This window comes from Oryzias latipes, chromosome 18 (assembly GCF_002234675.1).
Source record: "Oryzias latipes chromosome 18, ASM223467v1".
In the NCBI taxonomy this organism is placed as follows: Eukaryota; Metazoa; Chordata; class Actinopteri; order Beloniformes; family Adrianichthyidae; genus Oryzias; species Oryzias latipes.
This window is the reverse complement of record NC_019876.2, coordinates 14,737,698-14,763,997: the sequence shown is the minus strand read 5'-3', so window position 1 is coordinate 14,763,997 and position 26,300 is coordinate 14,737,698. Positions and strand designations below refer to the sequence as shown.

Below are 26,300 nucleotides of genomic sequence, written 5' to 3'. Positions count from 1 at the left end.
CAACAGCCGGTAGGCGCCTGTCATAAAATCAATAATCTGCAGCCCATAGCACTTCCTAAACAATTTGTGTATGATTTCTTGGTTGCAATTGGCTAAATTATGTTTTCATATTCACTATGAAGAAGCACTACCAGACAAGACATGCTATCTATGACAAGCTAACTGGGAATGAACAGTGTTAAAAATGGACAAATTGACTGTGATTTTGGTAAAAGTTTGTTTAGATGTATTTGTTCTAAAAAAAGAAATGAAAAAGATGCCATTGCAATAAAAAGGTTCCTGAAGTAGTTCTTTCAAAAATTGTATTAAAATAGTGTCAGGTGGAATGTTGTCCTTAAAAACGAAAATGTTTTTTTCTTTGCCTAAATACAGAATAAAATAATAATTTGTACTCAATTCATTGTAATTGTACTTATTTAAATCTGAAAAGAAAACAGAATTACAGTTGGTCAATTTCTGGTGGTTTTTTTTTTTGATTAATTAAATATGTTTCACTGTTTTATGTTTTACTAATTAATAGTGTTTTACTGGCGGCTGGGTAGCTCGGTTGGTAAGGTGAGAGGCTACCACGCAGGAATCCATGGTTCGGAGGGTAATGAATAATGGTAATAATGGAATTATTACATTATTACAATGGAATAATAACCATATCAATGGCAAGCAATTAACATCCCCAGTGAGGGCCCTTCGGCAAGTCCCTTAACGCCACTGAGCGCCGTTCGGCTGTAGCTCACCACTCCCCCAGGGGATGGGATGAAGAGAAGAATTTCCCCATTGTGGGATAAATAAAGTATCAATTATTATTATTAATTATTATTGTGTTACTACATACCGGTAATTTTTTTTTTTTACTCTAGAGTACTTAGGTTATTGTTTTGGTGGTATTGAAAAAGATTAAGGGCAGGAAGAAAAAAATGTGGTAAGAACATTTACATTTATTGAATTAAGAATTAATTTAAGAACTCTGAAATAAAACTCAGAATGTATTTTTTTCTCAGAATTCTTTTTCCATCATTTACAATTCTCAGTAATCTCAGTAAACATTCTGATTTCATTCTCAGGAAAAAAAAGTCAGAAATGGAGTTTATTCTCATGGTTCCATGATGTCAACTTTAATCTCACAACTCTGTTTTCTCTTTCTTTAGATTCTGGTTTATTTATTTTTTTTAAAAAAAATTATTTTTGAATTCTGAGTTTACGTCAGAATTCGAAGGGAAAACGACTGAATTATATGGAGAAAAGCTATTTTCGCCGGGTTTTTTTCCCTATTCTCGTTCCTTATCCTTTTCCGTAGAATTGCCACTTTGCCTTCAGTTCAATTATTTTGAAAGCAGGCACGCGCCATTGCGGGCACGCGCATGCAGTAACGTGACGTCACACGTTGGGAATGTAGCGAGGAGCTGCTAAACTAAAGGCCTGTGGATCCGCGACAAAGTGGGTTTTATGCGCTTCCGCAGAAATAAACTTTTTGGAGATGCTTTTCACACACCTCGGAACGCCTAAACTCAGCTGCAGGTCGTCTGTTTTTACGACGTTTCGGTTTATAGGCGACATTTTTTGCGTTGTTCCCTGTTGGGTCGGGCTGGAAAGTTAGCCAGGAGCCTACCTAGCGAAATGTCGAGTTCATAACGGTTCTTTTTTTTTCTTTTTCTAAGCAAAGCTAGTCGTTTTTCTATCGAAGATAGGCAGTTAATTTTTGCTCTTATTGTTTTTTAATTTGTTTTTACTTTTTATTTTTTGCGTGTTTGTTATGGTAGTGTGTGACGCACTGACACTGACAGATTTAGACAGCTGCAGATTTCTTAGCAGCACCTAAAAACATCGCTGTAAAATTTGTTTTATTTTTAAAGTAGTTCGTGTATTGCTTCCATGTCGTTTTACTAATTTATTTGATGTTTTCGTAGATGAGACCGAAGAAAAGAAGACAATAGCTTCACCGTAACAGGTAAGAAATCTCGAATATTTTTTATTTTTTATAAATATGTGTGTTTACCCCCCCCCTTTTTTTTATTTAATGTAATATATTTACGGCGGTTACATATTTTAATGCTTTATTTTTAATGCGACTGACTCAAAAACCCACAAATCAAAATTGTGTCTGACCACTTTTCAGTGCTTTCAAAATAAAAGCCTCCATTTCTACTTCTACCGAACATATTCCAGATAGTTTTTTTTCCTTAAGAATATCTTAGAACATTATGAATAGGTTTTTCTATTCTTTTATTAGTTCTAACGTGCCAACGTTTAGGCTATTTTAGGTGTTTGGTTTTTCTTTTATTTGAATTACCGGAAGTTCATTTTTATTTATAAAGCCCCATATTACAACACGGTTGTCTCAACGGATTTTACTAGTTGTACAAATCAGTTATAAAAATACATCAGTAGATTTCTTGTTGTTGCCTGTGTTCTCCTTTCATTCATTTTTGAGAGTTTCTGTGCCTCTTTAAATAAAATAATGAATGAGTCCGACCTCATCAGATGATTTGTTATGCAAGTCTCAGAGACAGAACAACTGGCTTTAATCCGCAGACTGATGAAACTCCTGGGATTAATTTTCCAGCCTGGGATTTGAGTGTGTGTTCATACAGAGTCAGACAGACTTAAATCAGGTTCTTCAAGGCTGGTTGTTATCTGGCACATGTGCAAGGATGGAGCAGACGGTCAATATGGCTGTGGTGTGACCATCAGAATACTAAAAGAAATAAAAATAATCATCATAATAACGATAAACAAAAGGCTGAACGATTTTCTGTGGAGCATTGTGTTAAAGTGTGGCTTCATCATCCCCTCATCTGTCATTATAATCCTCTTAGCTGCAAAGATGGACCCACAGCCTATTTACAATCACTCTGAGAGCTTTATTTATTTTTCCACATCAACAATACTTTGGCTTGATGTGAGGGTCCTGATTGCAGCGGTACCAACATTACAAAATAAGTGACGGCATGTTTTGAGAGCATATTGGGCAACCCGCATGAAGTAAGATAAAGATTTATTAAGAAATATATTCAATTTGAAGGATTTGTGTTCAGGTCATCTTGAAAGTAGATGTAATACTTGCTTAGTACCTGTAATAGTAAAAAAAAAGACTTTTTAAAGGTTAAAGAGGCTATATTATGCTCTTTTTAATGTCCTACAATGTGATTTACTTTCGCACCAGCATTAGTTTTCAGGTTAGTTATTAGACAAACTTTTTAAAATAAACTTTATTAACAAATATTGCACATACAGAATATCAAATATTGACACTCCACACTGTGTGCAAATGACAAAATGTTCACATTTGCCAGTAAAATAAACCAAAAAAAAATGTCAAAAAGCCATAATAATAACCAGATAAAACAGGTAAAAAAACATAAATAATAAAGGTAAAGGATTCTGCTAAAGTCTTAAATGTGACCATGTTTCAACTGTGTTAACAGCTTTTTTGTTAGTGCAGGATTCAATACAATTTACATACAGAATTATTTCTTTTTGAAAAATATAATATACTGTTTTTTTTGTGAGCATATTTAAACTTGTGAATTAAATATTTAGCCAAAATTATAAGTAAGTATAAGACAGACATTTTGAATGTAACCCAATTCCTTTGTCCTTTAGTTTCTTCCTCTGTCTGTTCCAAGCTGTTTGGCCCTTTTCCACTGTTAAACTGGGTCTTTTCTGATTGGTTACCTCCTTTGTGTCACATGGTTGCGTACTAATGTGACCCATTTACACGCATATCGGTGCTTTATTTAGAAAGAAACCGTAAAACTGTTTATTTGCTTACAAAAATTGGATACATAGAAGTGAAGTGATCCTCAGAAAATCCTGTTCTACATATTTTAGTCCAAAACTTTATTTATTTCAGTGAACACATGTAAATAATGACATCATTTTTGCCAATTTTATGTTGCTTTGATACATTTTTCCAGTTTTTTTCTGTTGTTATAATAAACAGCTCATAAGAAAGCTAATATTTGTGTAAAATAGAGAATCTGATGCTTCTGTCTGTTCTACTCAACGAGGAGGAAACAGGAGTCCATCTTTGGTCCAACATCCTAATTAAACGACTTTAGTTTCCAGTGTTTTTTTAAACGCGGACACAGATGTAAAACTATGAATTTGGTCAAACATGCAGCGAAACATCTGCTTTTTGGAAGAAAAATACATTTATTTTTTACTGCCATCACCTGCTCTGTAAACTGTTCATAAAAAAAAAGTTTGTTTATATTTACATTTAATGTAAAGCTAAGACAGTATTTAAATGAGGGACACAATCTTCCCATATTATCTTTTTTAAGAACTACACTTAAACCGTCTCCTGAAAACTGTTTATGTTTTAGTTTTATATTTAATTAAAAAAAATTTCTAGGTTTTTATAGCTGTCCATGATTTAAGGATCTGGCTTTATAGAGTTCATATAGAAGACATCCAACACAGTAGTTTAAACAATCCTTCTGTTGCTATATTTCTGTTTGTACAAAAAAATAATAAAATAAACTGCATCCACTGCTGCCTGATATGAAACACTCCAGGAAGAAAACGGTCAGCCTTTGTAACTTTGGAACATCTTGATGAATTCAGTCATGATGTAACTTTTGCAAAGCAGTGAAATGGAAACAGGTTTATTTTTCTTATTGTGTGATTGCTGAGAAATCTGTGGCCTTCTTTGCTTATCACAAAGATTTCCTGCCGTAAGAGTTTGAGATGTGCGAGCTTTGAAACGAGGTCTTTTAAAGGGAGGGAATCAACAAAACTGGTGTGAGGAATGTGGCAAAGTCAGATTTTAACTTTTAAAATCCATTTAATATAAACACAAGACATTAAGGTTACTTTATAGTTGTATAAAGTAATACTATAGCAAGTTCTTTGGATCAAAACACAACTTTTAAAAAAATATAATTTAAATTAAACTTTGATAAAACAATTTTGTAATCCTAAATAGATTATGTTGTGGTGCGATTCTCTGCTTAAGAAAAACGTCTTTTTTCTTTGTTCCGATATTCCTAACATTTTAAATCGATGCTCTGAAATGGAGCGCGTTTTAAAGACTTTGTACCGTCGGTGTCCTGAAAACCATCAGGTGTTAGTCGGGGCTTTTGACAGCCCAGCTTTGAGGCTCTGACGCCTTTATCCCACCAAAAGTACCGGTAAATGACACATTGTTGTGATGCAGGTGTTCGCAAATGAATATTATTACACAACATTTCCTGACTCCGGTTTTGTCTCGGTTTCGAATGGAAATTCATGATAGTGGAGTGTAAATAGCCAAACACAATAACTATTGTGATGGATAACACAGATTTGCACCTGCTGGTGTGCTTGTGTGTGTATGTGTGTGTGTGTGTGTGAGTGAGCTGGAGATTGTTTGTGTCTCTGCGTTGAGTAAGGCCTGCTGGAAACCTCTGAGCGTTAAATTTACCCATCAACATAAACTGCATTGTTTGCTCCGTCTCCCGTTGCCATAGGAAACAAAGGCGGAAGCTTCCTGCGGTTTCCATTGGTTACCTGATATTTACAAACACATCTCAGCCAGAGCTGCATCTAAGTATAGTGGATTAAAGCTGAAAATTCTTAGCAAAGGGACTCATTCATTACTTCGCACTTCCTGTGTTGTCAGAGCACTGAGGTCTGCCATGTCTGGTCCCACCTGGCTGCCCCCAAGGAACCTGGACAGCCCCGAACGTGCCATCCCCCAGATGTCCCACTCCTCCGGGGCAGCGATCTACCGCGCCCCAAACAAAAAGGCCATGTCAGACTTCAGAGCAAAATATGGTCCGTATGACCAGAATGGAGTGGGCGGGGTCACCAACAGGTACATGGCGACAGGAGCCACAGGTAGGAAACCCTCAACATCTGGAGTCAAATCTGGGTATAGGCTACGTTCACACTGCAGGGCTTCATGCTCAATTCCAATTTTTTGAAAAAAATTGTTTTTTTTGCAAGGCCATTCACATTTCCAATTAAATGCGAACTTTTGTGATGTCCTATGTGACCGTGAAATGACCCAGAAGTGACCCGCATGCGCAGAAGAGTACTCAACGGTGACCGACGTCACTCGTTGTTTGCAGAAGTAGCTAACGTTAACAATGGATGTCAACAACAGTGTTGTCAACAGCTAAGCTCCTTTTGCATTATTGAATTCATTTTCACAAAGGAGCCAGCGCAATAACAATCTTCTCATTTTAATAAGGCATTTGAGCTAGGATCGTCTGTACCCACTGTTGTGGAATGGAGATGTGAATGTGCTGGGGCCGCGAGGGCGTGTGTAAGAGAAGTAAGAGAGCGCGTGCAGCGCAAGAGTAGGTGAGGGGGGGTGCAGTGGGGGCGTGTATTCGTATTGTGTCTTACGGAGGAAAGAGAACGATAATAAAAGAAGGTTTTCCCAGAATAAATGCTAATGAGTCTTTATTAACCCGCTCTGGAGAATCTGAGGGTCCAAACGGGGAAGTGAACCCCGAAGGAGGATCCTTCGGCCGTGGAGAAGGTCTCCCTCGCGCTTCTGTCCACGGACGGAAAGGATAAAAAGTCTTTGCGGGAAAGGTTCAACACCACGCTCCGCCATTTCGCTGGAAAATCTTTCAATAACCGGCTGGTTGCGATAAGAGCCCTTGAGTTTGGCCTGAATAGAGCTGTCACCCCAAATATGAATCCAACCGGTGACCTCGCTTCCCTTCCACTGACTGGTCTCAGCAGCATCGTACGCCATGGTTGATGTTTATGTTCTCGTTCCCGCCTACTTCAACGCAGAATTATGACTTTTGTAGCATATCGATGACGTACGGATCGGATTCATGTGGCCTGGCCGTTCAGACGGAAGTCGCATTTGAAAAGATCGGATCTGTGTCGTTCAGACTGTCATGAAAGATCAGATACAGGTCGCATAGGGACAAAAAAATCGGAATTGGGTCGTTTCAGCCTGCAGTGTAAACGTTGCCTTAGATCCACTGGAAACATTTTTGTGTTTTAGTTTGTAACTTCAAACTTGCTTAGTTGTGTTTTTGAAACATTTTGAAAGAGGAAATGATAAAGTAGTTCTGTTTACCCAGAACGGGAAGTCTTCCAAGATTCCTGAAACTCTTTTCTTATAAACATCCATCAAAACAAAAACAAAAAAAAGTTTATCATTTGCTGATTTAGTGTAAAACCTTTTCTTAGCTTTTTATTTTTTTTATTTTTACGTTTTAGCTGCACATCAATATTTCAATTTTATTCTGAAAGAGCTCATCTTAAATTAGACAACACCATGTAAATGAGCAGTTTTGATCAGACTTGTAGAAAAAAAGGTCTGGCTGCTAAGAGACAAAAAGTGCAAATAATAATAATTAATCACTGAAAAACAACCATAAATCATAAATTGTTCTATTGATATGAGCGAGTCGTAAATACGCATCATTATATTTATTTTACAACAACTTTAGAAGAAAGTCATCATTGGTTTTCAAAAAAAAAATTCCTTATGGAGATCTGAATCACATCTGTTTAAAAAGGTTCAATAGTTGTGAAAATGCTAAAGTTAAGTCACCAAACTATCTCACATGACTATCAATCATCCATTTGTACTAGTTGATAGTTTACTATTTTTACTTGACTGTTCAAGCTCCTGCTCTGTTCAGGGGGCTAAATGATAACAGAAGCTAATAGAGTCAAAACAGGGACCAACCTGGGTCTGTTTACTACATTCATTTTATTTGAATGGTTCAGATTGGTACTCTGTATCAGCAGATGGTCAAAATTAAATGAATTGGATTGAGGAAAAAAAAAACTGATGAGGACATTCCTGGTTTTTTAAACTCGTCTATTCAAACTGTTCTGTGGATTTAAACAAACGTCAAAAGCCAACAAGTGTCTTTTATTTTCTTTTTCTTTCAGATGAATTCAATAGTCTCACTGCTTGACTTCCCAAAAAACTAAAAGAATATTTTAACAAAATAAAAGCATGCTGTAGTCCTCCATTTAAACTACAAAGCTTTAAAGGTTGAAGTAATATTAGACATTCAAAGGCGTCTTTTACTTTTAAAAGGACCGTTGTCATGCAAGTCTTGTTGACAGCAGCTGTTCTTCAAATCAAAGGTGCTCCGAGTCATCATCCAGCAAACGATCGCTACTATTCTCCTCCGCCTCCTCCTGGTCCCAAAGAGGACCGCAGCTGGAGTCCTCGTGTGGACAGCTACGATCTGATGGTGGGGGGACATTAAAACATCAAATGCTGATTTGAAAAGCTGTTGTCGATATTTTTGTTTATTTAATTTGACGACTAAAAAGCTGTTGTCGGTTTTAGCAACTTCCTCCTGAAAAGCCGGGCAGCTATCACTCCAAGATCGATGCGGACATTGACTCCCTGACGGGGATGCTGGCGGATCTGGACAGCCACCCGCAGGACTCCAGCTCCCAGGTTGGCATGGAAACGCAGAATGGAGCAGACGATTGATCGTCAGGGTGAAAGTCTAACACTCCGCCTGTCCACAGCTCTACGACAATGTGCCTTACAACAAGTATGTATCAGGGGAACACTACAAGCCTCAACACCAGAGACCAGCCCCTCCTCAGGGTCAGCCGTCCATGGGCTACGCCTCCCACCCTCAGAACCAGTACCACTCGGCTCCCCCGTATCCCAGCAAGCACCAGGCCCCTCCGTATTCCCACCAGCAGGACTACTACCCGTCCTCCTCCCCTAAGCCCTACCCTCAGCCTGTTCCGGCCTCCTACACCACCGCCTCCACCCCCACCGGGCCCAGGTTCAGCGTGCAGGTGAAAACGGCGCAGCCCGTCACCTACTCCCAAACGGGGAGGCAGGCCGAGCAGGCCTACACCCCGCCGCCCCCTCGCCAGCACCCGTCACGGCCTCCCGCCCAGATCCAGACAGTGCCGCAGGGCTGGTACCCGCCTCACTCCAACTCACCAGTACAGGAGCCCGACGGCGCTTATAAGGGCGGAGTCCCAGGTTCTGTTGGAAGAGTCGGCCAGATCCAGATGTCCAAGAGGGGGATGGAAAACAATCAGGCAGGACAAGGACCGGCTCAGAGTCCTGCTTATCAGTCCACCAAGGTAGGCACTGCAGTTTTCTTCATTTTTAGAGACGACATTTTAATTTAAGTCAAGCTTGATTATTTATGCTTTTTTTGTCAGATCAATTAGGAAGAATTTATGGCAAAAGTTTTCCTTTTTTTTGGCCAGCAGGGGGCAGCAACGATGAGGCCAGAGGAGGAGCTGGATCGGCTCACCAAGAAGCTGGTTTATGACATGAACCACCCTCCTGCAGAGGACTATTTCGGTAGGAAATTGCAATTAATAAGACGATTATTGATTGAAGGAAATGAAATGAACCCTGTGGACTTGTGCTGCACACGAACAGGTCGCTGCGCCCGCTGTGGGGACAACGTGGTGGGTGACGGCAGCGGGTGCATCGCCATGGAGCAGGTGTTCCACGTGGAGTGTTTCACCTGCATCACCTGTCACACGCGGCTTCGGGGGAAGCCGTTCTACGCGCTCGAGAAGAAGAGCTATTGCGAGAACTGTTACATTGTGGGTGAAATACTCCCACCGGCTCCTGTTTTGCGCCACTACGACTGCGTGATTTTGACCATTTTCTGTCTTTTCACTGTGTTTTTTTCAGAGTACGTTGGAGCGCTGTTCCAAATGTTCGAAGCCCATTCTGGACCGCATCTTGCGGGCGATGGGAAAAGCGTACCACCCGCGATGCTTCACCTGTGTGGTCTGTAACTGCTGCCTGGACGGCGTCCCCTTCACTGTGGACGCCACATCTCAGATACACTGCATAGACGACTTCCATCGGTGCGTTCACAACCGTTCGTTTACTGCCTGAATCTATCAAATATGATTCTATCAAGCAAATAAAAAAACAGAAAACTTTATTATGTTTCTACTAAGAATCTTATCAACTTTAGCACCACAGAGATTTTAGATCTAGGATTTTTCTGTTTGCATCTATTTAGACAAAGACATTCAGGTTTGAGGTGCAAAGTCGATACTATTTTTCAAAATAAAAGTCTGTACACATTAGTTACTGGTGCATGACGAAGTATTAAAAGTAAAGAAATCAATATATATGAAAAAAGTCAACATTTTACCAGAAGAAACTCATATTTACCACAGATTTATGAATAAAAATCAAACTTTTACAGTAATAAAGTTATCATTTCATAAGTGAGAATGTATGTGATTAAATTTCATAAATTTATGAGGCAAATGTCAGTTTACTAAAAGAAAATAGAAACAACAACAAAAAGAACCAATATGGTGTTTTATTTCGACGTAGAGCACATTGGAAGCTGTTCCTTCATCATTGGTTAGACGAATCAGGCGGACGCTGTTGACTCTGTTGGCAGTAAAGCTGCAGAGGTCCAAATGCATTATGGGACATAGATTCCTATGATAGACTAAAGCCTTATGATATCACCATAAATGGTGCATTGATGGATTTGGTCGATGGGTAATGTGGATGGAGGCCATAACCATTTTTCTTTTCAAAAATTGTAACATTACAAACTCTTTCTCTTAATTATATGACATTATCCTTGTTAATCTCCTCAACCGCTCCAACATGATTCAGCTGATTCTGACATGGAGAAAAGCAGCGTTCCATATCGGCTTTGCACCAATGTCCAACACGTTACTAACAAAGTGTTCCATGGCGGCCCGACGCCACTTTTTTGCCACGAAAAAAATCAACAAAATGTATGTTGATTGTATAAACACTTCACCACTGTAAAGTGGTGGACATCAGCTCAAGGCTGCTTTTCTCCGCTTCAGAATTACGTTAATTGCTTAAAAATGTGAAGAGTTCCGGGAGTGGAAAGCTACGAGGTTAAAGGGTTTAACTCTGTACAACCCGTGCTAGCCGTGTTCTCGGCCTATCACCAACCACGCTTTTGTTTTTTAAACTTGTCCAACAGCTGAGCAAACAGATAAGATCTGAAGGCCTCTTGTGTTGGACATATTTTACTGTCACAACATGGGGTTATGAATTTTCTAACACACAAGGTGTATGTTTAAATGAATTTAGACTAAACTTTATTTAGCCCAGCATTTATGACATCCCATAAGCCCAGCTTACCACATCAGAGGAGAGCTGCAGCGAAGTTGGACTCTTTATGAACGTGTAATTTCATTCTGTTATTGCATTCATATATTTTGTAGGAAATACGCCCCTCGCTGCTCAGTGTGTGGTGAACCCATCATGCCTGAACCCGGACAGGAGGAGACTGTCAGGATTGTAGCTCTGGACCGCAGCTTCCACGTCGACTGCTACGTCTGTGAGGTATCGCCGCCAGAACACTGAATCCACTCCATTCATTTATTAGATCAAAGTCCTGTTGAAGCCCTGGTAGATTAGAAATCAAAACAACAGCTTTAGGTAGAAAATAATAAAGATTTCTGGCCAAAAAAAACCCTGGCTTCAGCATTGAGCTGGATTCATTTACAAGCTTAGAAGTGACTGAAACCTCCCTGTCTGTCAGGAATGTGGTCTCCTGCTGTCGTCTGAGGGCGAAGGTCGCGGCTGCTACCCGCTGGACGGCCACATCCTGTGCAAGAGCTGCAGCGCTCGCCGCATCCAGGACCTGTCAGCCAAAATCTCCACCGACTGCTAACCGAGACGCGTTCGGGTTTTCCTTTTCGGTTACTGCAATCACAAGTGTCAATTTTGGCAGCTCTAAATGAACGTTACCTATGAAATGAGGAGATTTAAAATGCAATAAGGGTTTGTTTGTTTTAGCCTCCTATGGTACACGGTCTATAATGTTCGGCTCAGTATTAGTGGCCTGACCTGCAGGCAGCTTGGGCTCCAGCTTCCCCACACCCACAGCGGTACCGCTGACCTCTCAGCTTGCACATCACTATTAATGGATGAAGAGTGGAGGGAAATGTGTGTTTGAATTTGTCTAGAAATAATCCAAAATGTGTATATTTCTAGATACTTTTTGTTGTCACATAATGAATCAAAAAGCTCAAAACTGCCTCTTAAAAGCATTTCTCAAAAGCACAGAAAACAAGAAACTGTGATTGTACAGAAAACATGAATTACAGGGTTTAATCAGCTCCCCTGGGCTTTTACTTTGAAAGGATTTCTCCTTCAGAGCAGCATAGCGGAGCAGCAAATGAGGATAACAGGAAGGTGTTAAAGGATATTTTCTTTTCGACTTGATTCAAGCGCTAGAGCAAAGTGTTCTCTGTCGCAGACGTTTCCCATCCGCTTTAGTTTTCCTTCAGCGTTTGATGATTTGATGCTTGACTGTTACGTTTCTGACGGTGCAATGAAAAGAAAGCTTCTGTCTAAAGGAAACTAATGATCCCTTTGTGCCATTTAGATTAAAAAACCCATTCATTGAAACCTTTTTTTTTTAGTTTAATATGAAAAGTTCCCCCAATTTAAAAGGGATGATGTTTTTTTTATTCTTTGTTTTCCTGAATTGTTTACTAATCGGGTGGATTGTGTTCGTTCTTGCACTCCTGGAGTGACGGTATTCGTTTTTTCCGTCCGCGTTTAGTTAAACGGCGACAGCCTTATCAACAGGATGTCCTTGGGTGTCAGTTTTGAACTGGATTTACTGTGAATTCACCCCTTTTTTTCCTTTTTTGGTCACCCAAAAACGATCCCAACATCCTCCTTCCTGGTAGTTCATCTGACATTTGTTTGCTTAAATCTGCTGTAATCTGAAACTCCTGATAACAGACCATGTTTGTGTTCATTAATTTATCTTGAATGTTAATTTTTAGACTTTAGGTTTTTAGGGGGGAAAAACTTCACATCTACTTTAATCCTGGATTTCATGTCATTTTCAAGAGATGAATGTCAGCATATGTGTCCTGCAGAAGGGAGTTTGCACCTAATCCAGATTGTAGAACTGTACTTCATTATTAAAGAATAAGCAAGTTGATGGGTGTCGCATTTGTTCTTAATATATTTTGTCAAATAAAACCTGATTTTTAGATAATTATTCGGCAGGATAATCCCAGATTATGTGTGGGATTGAGTTAACTACAGTTATTCTATCATAGAAATTGCTTTGAAACAGTCATAACCAGAAATGCTTGGATCAATAATTAGTTATGTTGGTATTTTAACCCTTATGAAGGCAGAGTGGTACACTGTTCTTTGTTCTAAATAAATATAATAAAAAGTTTAAGAAATATAAAACTTACAAGTTTAACAAGAAGATCTGCAACCTGATGCCACATGCTGCTCCTTTATTCTTCCATTATGGCTCTGGTTGTTTTTTGTAGATTTGATTAAAAAGTTTTAGTTAATTACGTTTTTTCCATATACTTCTAGATTTTTAACATTAGATTAGAGTAAAATGAGTGGAATATTATTAGAATTCTGCTCACCGCACAACAGTGTGTGTTTGCTGTTCAGAGGAGAGAGACTCTAAAAGTCTATAACTGCATTGGCATGAATCGGCTCACAAAATATTCTACAGCATTTTACATTCAATGGAAAAAGAGTGAAGGAGCATTGGAGTCTCAATGATGAAAATGTCATTTCTGACTTTCTTGTATTTTTTTATTGAAGTCAAACGGCTGCAGCAGGGGGGTCTCTTTTGACACTGTGTGTATTTTATTTTGAAAGGACTTGCATGCGATGATGTCAACATTTTTTTAAATTATTCGAAAGTAATGTGCAATTCTCACTGTACAACTTAACAGACTAACTGCAGATGCAAATAACCTATTCATTTCCAACATTCACTGCACTACTGCTTTTCTGATTCTGATGTTTGTTTTTCAGACTATTTTATTTTTATTTTCTTCTCTTCACCTTGATTTTTTTGCACATTTCCATTTCTCCACTTACTTTCTTCTTTGACGCCTGATCCCCTGAGGTGTTGTAACAATCTTCCCACGGCGCGATCAGCTGATCTCATCTGATCTTCAAATCATAATAAAAAGTATTATTCCTGGATTAGAATGCACCAGGAAAACTACATGGGAGGAAAGTTCTGCTTTTAATTATGAAACGGCGCCATCTATTGGGCATCTAGAAAGACTAGTGAGTGAACTTCAGTTCTCCAAAACTATTTTAGTTTAGGATAAGATCAAATTTTTTTTCTTGCTTGCATCAAGTGAGTTTTTTTTTTTTTTCAAAGCCATGGCCAAAAATAGTTTCTGTTATGACAATTTGAGTTTTTTTTATGGATTTTCTTCTGAATTGTAATTAAAAAAAAGATAAAAATGAAACCATCAAAGGTTTCTAAAATCCCTGCTAGGGTTTTTAAAAAAACAGTTTTATATCTGTATACAGACAGATAAAAGTTCCAATAACAGACGTTTCACTTTGGGAATTTATTTTGGAAACTGCTCTCACCCCTACGAGACAAGCAACCTCTGCTACTGTTTACAGCTTCTTACTCTTGCACTAAAATGGCCCGTGTCGTCTTCTCCATGACGGCAAAAGAGTCTCAGCAGGAGGTGAAGGTCTTCCAGAAGAAGTTTCGACAGCCCGCCTTGCGCTCTCTTTGCGTGAAGCGGATGTGCCTCTTCATCAGCCTCTCGCGTCCTCCCAGCTCCTCTTCCTCCAGCTCCTGGAGCATCTCCTGTCTTCTCAAGGCCACCAGCTCCAGCACCAACTTCATCAAGAGCAAGCGGGTGGGATCCTGAAAGACCAACAGTTTGTTTTGGGTTTTTTTCTGTCATGGGGGAAAGGAGCTGCTGTGACTGCGACTCACCTCGCTTTTGAGGAGCTGGAGTTGTTTGGTGTGTGTGAGCGGGTTCCTCTGTGGAGCCCCGCTGACGCACGCCATCAGCAAGGACAAACCCAACGCTGCGAGGAGCATCTGCACCTGAGAGCCAAGCATCTCCACTAGAGACGGCGAACTGATGCGTGCCGGACGACGGCGAAGACTTTTGAAGTAAGGTGAGTGATAAAACAGCCTCCTCCTCCTGATTGGCGGAGCTCTGAGGGGAGGTGGCGGCCTGCGGCGAGCATCCTTAACCTTTGTGTTATCTTAGATGACCCCACCCTTACATTGACGTGTTATTCCTACCATGACAAAGGGGGATAAAGGTGGAAATTTTTCATGTAATCCATGGACACCAGTGAAGATCACAAATCATTGAAGAAAAAAGGTTCAGCACACTGTCTAGTGGGTCTAGATGACCCAACTCCCAATGTTAAAGTGCCTAGGATAGCACAAGGGTTAAGGTCATCATTACCAGTGACCTCACAGATTAACCAAAGAGACTCAAGAAACTTGAAATCTTTCTCCTCTGGCACGTTTTAAAAAAAAATGTTTTAAACATCAGCAAAAGTCAAAAACTTGATGCTTTTGCAGCATCATGGCGGGTGTCCAATCACAGCTGCATGCCGCTGTTAATGACTGGATCTGACTCAAATGTTAATGAGGTCATCGGTGGACAGTCTCCGCTCCCGTCACGCCATCACTTCCCATCAGCGAGAAGAAGGAGAAACTTAGCTTTTAAATGTCAGCCTGGGAGGAGGCGGCTTCTTCAGAAGAAACTCGTCTGAAAGATGAAGAGGCGGCCCCGAAATAAACATGGATATTTGTCTGAGATGGTGGGTGTGATGTCCAACACTGCTCAAACACTGAAGGATATGAACACAAACTACATACTGCAGGATGTTCAAGTCCATCAACCTCCTGCAGTTCTCCACATTTAAACCATCCAGTTGGGGGTCAGAATGAACTTGCGGCCCTGATGCGGACCCATAGTCTGCATCAGGGCATCTGGCTGCACTGAAAACACCGGCAACCCCGACCGAAGCCTCTATTTGCAGAAACGCGGCCTCACACTCCACCAGGCTTCTGTGGTACAAAACCCATTCAATGAGAATTTCAATTCAGGATGAGAACGTTTGTTTGCGGCCATGTCACCTTTGTATCTTCAGGAGTATGTAACTTATTCACCATAAAAATGTTATTTGTAAAAAATAAACAGACTAATGAAAATTCATGGTGTGCATGGGAAAATAACATTTTTTAGTTAGTCTTTTTATGAAGAAAAAAAATTGTTTTTTATTGACTTCATTTTTTTTCATCTTAGATTTTGATTTTTTGATTTTATTTAGTAAGACGTGTCCCTTTTTTTTTTAGTTCCTGACTTCATCCTGGGTTGTCATCTTTTCCATTTTTATTTTTCTCTGCAATATTTTGTTGTTGTTGTTGTTAATTATTGTAAAAAAAGGCATTCAAACAAACAGGGAAAATAAGAATTTTGAACCCTCTCAATGCTGCACTTCCCTTTGCCTCAAACACTGACATACAAAGTTATAGTTTTTTTCCAAACAAAATATTCCTAAAAAAATGGTTTTCAGCTAATTTTTATCAATAAACACTGGTAATGGTTGCATAATGAATTATCTTCCCCTTTTTTCTCCAGTTATGTCTTACTTTTACCCACAGACTTGAATTCCTTTCTGAATTTTCTCTTCTTTTTTCAGCAATTTGCTGCCTGATACTTTTTGCAAAACTCCAATCATTGTATAGTCTGGGTTGCTCAATTCTACATATTAATTTTGTGTTTGTGACATTTATCCCAAATAAAACAGCATTGCATTTTTCCTTCTTTACTCACTTTTTCCCCCCTAAAAAAACCCGTCTTTAATTTAAACTGGTGCCACATTACCCTTAAAGTGAGATTTACCTCCTTAATTCTTACGCCTAGGACGACCTTTTCCATCCTAATTATCCACAGGCGTTAATTGTGACGTGGTTTGACTCAAAGTAGGTTTTTCTGAGGAGCGGAAGATGTGGAGGAAGCAGGAGTCCTGCTGTGCTGCAGTGGACTAAAGGACAGGACTTGAACGCTGATGTGATCGCAACTCTGCTGCACAAATGTCGCCTCCACCATGACAGGAAATGTTGTGTTTCTCACATACTGCTGATAAATGATCCTATCAGGGAAACAGGAGTTCTTTTTATTGTCATTTTCTGTGTTTTGATATGTGAAGCTACAGATAAAACATCTGTTTACTCTTGAAATAAACATGTTTTCTTTCATTTACATTCTTGTTTTCAGACAAAAACTTTTTATAACTGATCTGGAAATTGAAAGAATATCTAAAATAATAGGTTTAATAATAGATAACATGCGGGAAAGAGCCTTTAAGGTGTATTTAGAAACAGAAGTATCCAAATTGCAGTGTTTTACTAGATCCTTTTATTTATTGATTGATTTTGTATTGGCATGTGTATTTAAAATAGTAAATATGTATTTATAAAAATGTGTGATGTGTTTATGTCATAACAGCAACATGCGACTGTATTTCAGAAATAAGGAATGCCATCATTAGATCTTTTGTTTTGGACTAGATGTTCCATCATTTATTCTACACCCCCCTCTTAAGAGTTAAAGATTTAAAATAAACAATCAATTAATTTGATCACTTTCTAACTTAAATAGACAAAGTTTGCCAGTCTTTAGGTTTTTAGGCCAATTAGAATTTTTATAGGAAACACTTTACCAACCAGGGTTCAACTCCGGGCTGCTCCCTGTTCCCTTCTCTACTTCTGTGCCGGTACCAAGCCCAGTTGCTTTGAGAGGGTTGCGTCAGGAAGGGCATCCGGCGTAAAACATTGCCAAGTTTACCATGCGACTCGTTCGCTGTGGCAACCCCTGATGGGGAAAAGCCGAAAGACAAACAACAAACAACATAGGAAACACTTTACCAATCTCTTATAGTCTCTAATGCTTTTTTCTAAATTATGTGAATGTTTCTTTTACTTTTTGCTTGATTAATGTGATCTTCTGTCTCCTTTTGTTTACCTGATAGTTTGATGTGCTGAAAAAAGTCATGTCATAACATAGCCTGACCGCTTGATGTCGCTACGGTGCGTCAGAGTTGTTTCACATTTCAACCATTGATTTCTCACATTTTGACGTATTCTATGTTTTGCTTTACAATTTTTTAACAAAAGAATGTACTTATATGATAGGTAGTATTATATATATTATTATATGTATTAATACATTTAATTGAAAAGAATGTAGGGGGCTAATTGGCAGTGGCGCTAATTTAGCATTTTACTTTTACATATTTTTAATTTAAATATATAGATGTTTTCCCCGCAAATTCTTTTTATTTATTTCTAACTTTCAAAAACAACCTTTTAATATTAATAAAAGCTCTTAAAAAATAATGACAATAAATAAATAAATAAAAAAAGCTAATTAGCCAACAGGTCTGACGTCATGGCATTAGGAGAAAGTAAACACACCTTTCAGGTCGACTTGGTTTGAATAATTTTGCCACGAAGATGACAAAAAAAATCGAACAAACACTGAATAGGTGAGTTTAGTTATTTCTATGATTATTTAAAAAATAATTGGCTCCAGTTAAGTTCCTTTTAGTTAATTATATTTTGCATTTTTCAGTGTCTTACTGCTCCTGGCCTTTTCGTTTTGTGCTGCTAGCAGTCGTTTGTCGACGACAGGTGAGCAGAGCAGCTAACCGGTAAAAACAACCAAAAATGCACATAAACCACCAGAAATGCTCACTGTCTGAAAAGGCTGGCTCAAAATACATTAATATTATTTGATGAACTCAAAAATAGTTAGTTAATGATAGAAATCACAAGGCCGCGTGCATTCATCAATCATTCGGTTTATCCTATAAATTAAAGGATTTGCTCAGCAAGCAGTTACCAAAATAAAAGTTACGCGGTGAAAACGGAAATGAATTGAAAATGACCTAAAAGTTGATTCAAATATATTTTTGAAAACATGTTTTAAATTTCATTTCTGCTGTGAAATATAAACATATATTTGATCAATCTGTTGAAAAGAAAAACACAATAAAGCTGCAATGACTGAATAATCACGTTTGAAAATCTGGTTTGTTTTTTCTTCTTCAAGTCATTTATAGTACAGTAGGGTGGTTTATGTGTATTTTTTGGCTGTTTTAAAGTATGACGTAATACCAGGGTTTGTCTTATTTGCTGTGACATATTATGTAACCATCTTTACTTTGAAAAAAAATGTTACCAAAAAAAAAAAAAAAGTTTAACCAAAAAAAAAAATCCACAGATTTGCTTGTTTGGTAAAACTTCAATATGATTCTTTACATGTTTGTTTCTGAATCTAATTTCAGGTTAGACAATTTTATAAAGTTTTAAAATAATTTCTACAAAACTCACAACGAACCATTTAATCCAGAATTGAACTTAATTTAGCGTCACCCAGAACGAAAAAAATCAAAGAAAAATAAATATTAAAAAAAAATTGGAAATAAATTCAGCACTGAAGAGGTTAAACAAAGTAAAACTGTGAAAAGTGTTTGTTGTCTACACTCATCCTTTGGAATTTCTCATAAAATTGTCTTGGCAGCTCAATACATGATTTTTAAAAAGGACATCAATACTAACTGCAGTTTCTATGGAGATTGTTCTAAAACTATTCCTCATCTTATTTGGTTCTGCTTGTCCACACAGACAATTCATTATTATTCATATCTTAAAAGATTTCTCTCTTAGACGGGAAAATGTGATACTTTTCTTTTAAATAAGAGGCTGTTTATAGTAAATTAATTAATTTTTCTGGCTAGATTCTGTATTTATAAATGTAGATTTGTACATAAATCAACAAAAAATCTCCAAAACCAATGCATATTTTGTAATCTTTGCATGACTGTTCATTCTCTACAACAGTTGATGCTTTGCTGTGTACTTGCACTCCGTTCAATAAAGTTGGAACAAAACGACAATCCCCGCTCTCTAAAGTGTTTTTAGTTTTCCTTTTACCCTCAGTCCCGCCCCCCAGGCTGTCATCATCACGAAACTCCTCCTTGTCCCCACATCGACCCCATCCTGAACTAACTTTTCCGGATTCCTATTCAATTCAGTTCAAAATACTTTCTAGATGCGTTCAAAGCCAATCAGCATGTTGTTATCTGTAATTGTCTGATCTACATTTACCCATCTCCACCTGCTCTCGCAGATTTTTTGTTCCTTATCCTCCTCAGCTCCATGGAAAAAGAGCTTTGCTCCTCAACTCTATATGCCATCCATACATTTAAATCTACTCAGAACTCTTCTGTTTACAACAACCTTTTCCTTAACACTGTCCCATCATTTTGTTCCTACATCCCCCTTTTTCTTTAAATTTTAACACTTTATTTCTATTAAATTGCAAGGTTTTAAAAAAGTGTTTAAAATTATTTTATTATTTACCAGTAAGTAAAACCTCTAACTGTATTTTTAGGAGCATTTCAGACCAGATGTCTTGAGCGTCACTTCTGGCTTTCTGTCAAGTCCAGCTTTTTTGGCCAGATGAGCCACTTTTATTTTGAAGGTATTGAACATCCTTTTTTTCCTAATTTGATTTTTCCTGCATGATATACATATATTTTAGCAGCTAGAGTTGTTAAACATCTGAATACAGTTTTTGTTTCTTTGCTTGTTTTCAGACCAGCGTGGACTCCACTTCCTGTCGCTCCAGGAGGCGTCGCTCTGTGGTTACACGGTTCTGTTCAGTGATGTTGGAGACCTGGAGTTTCGTGCCTCTTTTCTGGCCTGCCATGTCACTAGTCAGGTAGATGCATCTGTATTTAATCATTTTTTTTCTGGTCCCTTTCTTGGATCTAAAACCCTTCCTGGTTTGTCTGTTGTCCACAGACAGGCTCAGATTATCATCTGGGTCTTTGGCTTGTACACGTTCAGGAGGGTGGAGAGGTGGTGGCGTACCCCTTCCAGCTGCACTGCTCACTGGAGGAGACCTGGAGCAGCAGGGAGATTACCTGTGAGGAAAACTACATGGAGGTATTTCTTTAAACTGTAAACTCTTTGAACTACTCTAACTTTTTATTATAAAGAGTTATAAAGTTATGCATATCAGTGCAAAGCTGCTTTTCTTCAACATTGGAGCTAAAGCTCCAGTGTTGAAGGATTAAGATGGGAGTCCCTGGCAATTTGCTAAAACCAACCCCTAGTGGTCATTTGAGGAACTGCAGCATTTGGTATTTCATGGTTGGGACTAAATTAATGAATAACGGGGGCTTTGTAGCAATCCAAATAGCACGTTTTTCTTTCTATAGGTGTCGATTCATCAGTCTCTTCTGCCACTAGTGTCCAAAAGCGATGTAAGTGGCACCTTTAATTCACTTTTTTTTCTGTTGTCTTATCAATAAATCTTCATGATGATGACCTCTTGTGTTCAAACAGGGGTTTGATGAGACGGAGGTGACTGTCAAGTTTCACAGAGCCGGTCAGCTGTCGGGAGAAGCTTTGGAAGTATCGCTCAAAGAGGCCACTGCTTTGGGTTACCAAGTCTCTACTGACAAGTCCCGACTTGTACTGCGCTGCACCTATTCTTCCCCAATGTCATACCACGTTAAGGTTCTGAACAACTCTCTCAAAATCTTCCCACCGTTCATTTCCTCATTGTTTGACTTGATGGTAATTTCTTTTTGTGTGTGTGTTTGTTTTAGGACAACAAAGTTGACTTGCAGATGGTGAACGCCTCCATCCTCTACAGATTCCAAGACGACCTCTTGACATTTGACGCATCAATCGCCTGTCCTCTCAGTTAGTACAGTGCATGTTTGGATCGTCTTGTGTTTTGTCATGGGAATAGTGCAGTAAAACCTCTCCAACCTTTTCCAACCCCCCTGAATCAGATGAGGCTTCAGCAGAGGACTCCTACCTGCTGTGGATTGTCCCTTACGTTCCCTCTCCACTCGCTCACGGCCAGTTTGGGTACAGAGGCATGAGGACAGGAGTGAACGGCCGGGCTCTGAGTGAATTTGAACTGAAAGAGAGAGGATTTAAGATTGATCTACAGGAAGGGCAAGTTGAAGTCAGGATCCCTAAAGGAGCCCAGGGTGTCCAAGTGAAGGTCTGTAAGAAAGAGAAGCAACGGGACAGGAAATCTTCACCTTCACCACCTGTCTTTAGCTTTCATGGTGTGTTCTTCCAGAGCAGTGTTGTGAGGGGGCAGTACAGTCAGGCCATGGCCGTGGATCTGTTCTTCATGAGTCAGTGGCAGGACCAACGGTGGCCTCTTACGCAGCATCGCTCCTTCAGGCGACTCAAGACTCCTTTTCTTCCACAAACTCCAGTCCTGACCAACAGTGAGACTTTCTAGGTCCATCTTATTATGTGTATTTATGGTATAAATGCTGCTTGGCCAAGCAGTTTTTTCATCTATGGGTTACATTGCTGTCATTTCACATGATATCTGTGGTCTTTGTCTTACTTTATGTATAGTAATCATTGTCATACCAAGTTAAAGCTAAAACAAATCTATTTTTGTAGATGAAATTTCAAATAAGGAGCTGTTTTCAGCCACCTTGAGCCTCTTTGCGCCCAATGTCCAACTTCAGAAGGTGACTGTGTATGGGGGCGGTGACATCTTAATCTGGACTCAAACCCAAACTGAAACAGATCTCGAGGTGTCAAAGTTCTCCTACCCCAATGGCAGTAACTACTACCAACTCCTTTTGTCTTTGTCACATCCAAAAATAATCCCACTGGTGAGACGGGGTAACTAGGGGCAAATTAAAGATGAGTATTAGCCTGTCTGGTGACATATGTGGTCTAATTTCAGCATATAGGTGGTGGCTACAAGACGTACAGCTTCAGTTTCATCTTTACTTTTCATATCATGCCTGGTGGAGATGTGTTTTATCACCACGCCACAGTAAAACACAATGCTGATTACACAGGTGAGTTTTTTTCCCCTTTTGTTTTTTTGTGTTGTTTTTAATGTCCCGCTCTAATCATTTCTGATCTAATGTAAAAGTCTTCCCAGTGGTCTTTTAATTATGATTATGCCATTTTTAGCCACAAAAAAAAAACCTGTAATTTTCTCGGAGATGGACAGGAGTTCATTAGAAATTCATCTCTGAGTTGTGAGAGACTGTTGGGATGGAGAAATACTTTTGAGCACTTTTTCTATATATCTTTAACATCTATGGCTACAGATGGAGTGCCACAAAGCTCTATCCTGGGGCTTCTTCTTTTCTGACTTCTCTTGCCTCTTTTCCATTCAATCCCATTCAGTATCTTTTCCCCCCGCATATATAGCTATACATATTTTGGATCAGAACATATTGTTAACCTTATGTTCTGCATTAGATTTAACATATAGTCTGGTAAAATGGGTACCTCCTTCCCTATAAGGCAGGGGTTTTCAAAGTGCGGCGTGCGGGAAGATTTTTTGTGGCCCTCAATAAAAGAGAGCCAGAGCAGGTTCCTTTGAGGAAAAACGTTGTGTTGGTGAGGAGAATAGGCACTTTCAAGCTAAATGGACAAATGCTTACTTTGTCGTAACTCAAGGACTAGATAAAGTCCTGTGCCTTATTTGCAAGCAGGTAAGTGCAATGCACAAAGAATTCAATATAAACCGTCACTATGTTACAAATCATAAAAACTATGACAAGTTTACCGGTGAGGAGCGCAAGAATAAACTCCAACAACTACAATGAGGCTATGCTGCACAGCAGATGATGTTTACAAAAATGGCTTAATCCAGTGAACCTAAGACGGAAGCTAGCTACGTTGTGGATTTGGAAATGGCCCAGCAAAGCAAGCCCTTAGGTGACTGGGAGTTTGTAAAAAGAATGTACGCTGAAAGTAGCTGACATTGTTTGTCCAGAGCAAAAGAAAAGGTTTGAAGAAATAAGTGTCAAATGATACAATTACTAGACGAGTAGAAGATCTGGACAGCAACCTCCGACCGCAACTGGGAAAACATCTGGAGGGCCGGGTTAAGTCTACAAATGACACTTGGTCGTTAAAGTTATTAAATAAAACAACTTTTTCTGTTTATCCATTTTTTTCCCCAAAAATTGGCCTCCAGTCTAGTTCCTAATTTGGCCTTCAGCTACAAAAACTTTGACAATCCCTGCTATAAGGGAATATAACCATAGAAATGCACATACATGTTTCTGTTGCAGAAATAAAAGTAAAAATGCGAGTAGATTTAACAAATTGTTAGTTTTCTTCCATGGAAATCTAACTAAAGAGACCCTTCTTGTTGTGGGACGTAGCAGATCCAGGTACCCCACGGCTGGAGGGTAAGTGCACAGAGAGCAGCCTCCTGATCCTGCTGCACCACGGGGCCCCCTCTGAGTTGCAGTGGGAGCTCTTCCTCGGAGCCCACAAACTAGACTGGGACTTGGTGGATATGGGGGGTTACAAGGTGGAAGCAGCAGAGGACTATTTGACTGTAAGGATCCCCTTAACCGGCCCAGGATTATTTTATGAGGTAATAAAAAAGATCTTGTTAGGGTTATTTATTTAAGTTTTTTTTTTTTTTTACTTTCTTCCATTACAGTATAAATTTTAAAGTAATTCAAAATTCTTTTGAATTCAAAATTCTTTTGAATTACCCAAATTTTTATAATTTACTTTTATTTTAAGTTTTTGTAGAATGTTTTGACTTTTCAAACTTAGTGAGGACATCTTCAGAAGTGTTTTCCTCAAATTGTCTGAATGCCAATAGATTCACTCGATACAGCTAAATGTTACCCATACAATTCAGTCACTGTTTCGTGTCCTATAACTGCTCTCCTCTTCTTCATTGTCTAGAAATTCTCCTTGCAGGAACTTGTTGTTGGAGTCAATGCTTCAGTAGTGGATGCAGAGTCCTTCCAAGAACACCATAGTCTAGTCCACAGATGCAGATTTCCAGCTCAGGAACTTCTAGGTACAAAGTGCCAGCTAAATCCAGATTGTTTACTTCACAAAGCTGTGATGCTCGGTTTGTCTCAGTTTGTTTGCCAGAGGGAAAGATGGTAGTCATTGTGGACACCACGCACACCGTCCCGCCTGTCCATCCTAACCGAACCACACTGCTGGATCCTGACTGCGTTCCCGTGGAGACCGACAGCACCAGAGCACTTTTCAGCTTCGGCCTCAACTCCTGTGGCACGGCAGTCATGGTGAGAAGGTCGATTGACTCAAACTACAGATGCAAAGGGTGCTTTTGTTCATCATAACTTGTATTCCAGTAGATTCAGGGAAGTCACCTGGTTTATGAAAATGAAATCAGTTATTCCCAAGACTTTCTGCCTCTTCATGATCCTCTGATACACAGAGATGTCCCTTTCAGGTGAGAATCGCTGACAGAGCTACCCGTTTTATCTGAGGTGGGAAAGGGCTGTATAACAAGTTTTCTCTGTTTCAGGGTGCTGGTCCAGTGTCTTTACCCAGTGAATGCTACAAGTACCTCTGTCCAACATCGCATTCTTGATCCTGATTCGGAAAATTTCACCTTCAGGAGTCAAGAAAACACATAGTGTTGTGTTGTGGATTCTAAAGATCTCTGCGAACGATTGTTTGAACAATATAAAGAAATGTGATGCATCTGGATGTAAATAAACGGTTTCTATTCTGGGTTAATAAAAATTTGTGCAGACTTATTGTCAAACAAAAAAACAAAATGTTCTTGTGAATTATGAACTTTTGTTCTCATTATACGTTGGTGTTTTCAAATGATTTGTTGTTATAAACCTCAAAAATCAACAACTGTTGTCAAAAAACATGTCGTATAAAACTCTTCAGCTATGTTTACATCGCCCTCCGCAACAGGGAACACGCGACCACTTCCAAGAACAAGACTATGTTAACGTGCGCACATGCACATTTTGTTTTCAAAAGTCTTGCAATGATGCCTGGCTAAGCAGGTTTCTGTGACCATTTTCAGGCTCTGCGCACAAAATACACATCCATTGATCAAGCGTTGATAGTTAAACTTTGACCGATTAGGGACTCAGTAGTGATGTTTGGATGGCGTCCCTTTGAAGTCATAGAAGTTCCAATCTTTAAAAATTGATCAGGAAAGAGAAATGAATAATTGTGGTTTAGTAACCGCATAGACTTATTTGACACAAAGTCTTTCATATATCGGAATGGAGCTGTGGGGAAAGAAAAAGCCTGGAGCAAGATTCTCAAGATGCACAGCTCTGACATCTTGCACCAAGCCAACTGTTTTTGCCGGACATGCGCTAGTATTGAATAGTTGCAGTCCAGTATGAGCACCTTATGCTAAACTTGCGTTCAAGAAAATGTGTGGAGTGAAAGCAGCTCTACTTTTCACACATTTCTAGAAAGTATGGAATCTAAATTGTGCTAGCACACAACTCTTCAACTGCCATCTTTGTTGCACACATGGTCATTTGTATGACTTCAAAGTGATGTGGTGAAAGTTTTCAATACTTCTTAACATCCTTTGTGGTTCGAGTTAAAACAAATAGGAAACAATAAGTGAGTAAGAGTAGACGGCACAATGACGGAAGAGCTAAATGTGGAGAAAGATGCTATATCACAACACAATGTTATACTGTTGCACACCACACAAATAACACTTTAGCTATCCAGTGGATATTTTTATCCAAAACA

General features: G+C 39.1%; 3 protein-coding genes across 8 annotated transcripts; 2 read left to right on the top strand and 1 right to left on the bottom strand.

Moving 5' to 3' along the window:
- The first annotated feature begins 1,344 nt into the window (after positions 1-1,344).
- Positions 1,345-12,879, top strand: trip6 (thyroid hormone receptor interactor 6). 3 transcript variants are annotated; one of them, XM_011487512.3, is made up of 11 exons: positions 1,345-1,434; positions 1,905-1,945; positions 5,603-5,820; positions 8,056-8,165; positions 8,264-8,377; positions 8,452-9,030; positions 9,160-9,256; positions 9,338-9,507; positions 9,599-9,777; positions 11,143-11,263; positions 11,463-12,879. In XM_011487512.3, the coding sequence occupies exons 3-11, from the start codon at positions 5,619-5,621 to the stop codon at positions 11,592-11,594; spliced, it is 1,704 nt and encodes a 567-aa protein (XP_011485814.1). In that variant the 5' UTR covers positions 1,345-1,434; positions 1,905-1,945; positions 5,603-5,618; the 3' UTR covers positions 11,595-12,879. The 3 variants fall into 3 exon arrangements, with proteins under 3 accessions (XP_011485814.1, XP_011485816.1, XP_011485815.1); XM_011487514.3 differs by having other exon boundaries at positions 1,346-1,434; positions 9,163-9,256; XM_011487513.3 differs by having other exon boundaries at positions 1,419-1,515.
- Positions 12,880-14,071: 1,192 nt separating this feature from the next.
- On the bottom strand, positions 14,072-15,005 carry LOC110017086 (somatostatin-like). The gene is made up of 2 exons (XM_020711676.2): positions 14,670-15,005; positions 14,072-14,597 (listed from the first exon to the last, which is right to left on the bottom strand). Exons 1-2 carry the CDS (start codon positions 14,796-14,798, stop codon positions 14,403-14,405), a joined length of 324 nt encoding a protein of 107 aa, XP_020567335.1. The 5' UTR covers positions 14,799-15,005; the 3' UTR covers positions 14,072-14,402.
- Positions 15,006-18,151: 3,146 nt separating this feature from the next.
- On the top strand, positions 18,152-25,307 carry LOC101162077. 4 transcript variants are annotated; one of them, XM_004079878.4, is made up of 17 exons: positions 18,152-18,250; positions 18,337-18,395; positions 20,161-20,250; positions 20,366-20,490; positions 20,574-20,717; positions 20,993-21,037; positions 21,120-21,293; positions 21,386-21,482; positions 21,575-21,792; positions 21,874-22,027; positions 22,212-22,429; positions 22,504-22,621; positions 23,951-24,165; positions 24,489-24,606; positions 24,672-24,841; positions 24,914-25,011; positions 25,087-25,307. In XM_004079878.4, the coding sequence occupies exons 1-17, from the start codon at positions 18,219-18,221 to the stop codon at positions 25,196-25,198; spliced, it is 2,187 nt and encodes a 728-aa protein (XP_004079926.1). In that variant the 5' UTR covers positions 18,152-18,218; the 3' UTR covers positions 25,199-25,307. The 4 variants fall into 4 exon arrangements, with proteins under 4 accessions (XP_004079926.1, XP_020567329.1, XP_011485813.1 ...); XM_020711670.2 differs by having other exon boundaries at positions 23,948-24,165; positions 24,504-24,606; XM_011487511.3 differs by having other exon boundaries at positions 23,948-24,165.
- The last annotated feature ends 993 nt before the right edge of the window (positions 25,308-26,300 follow it).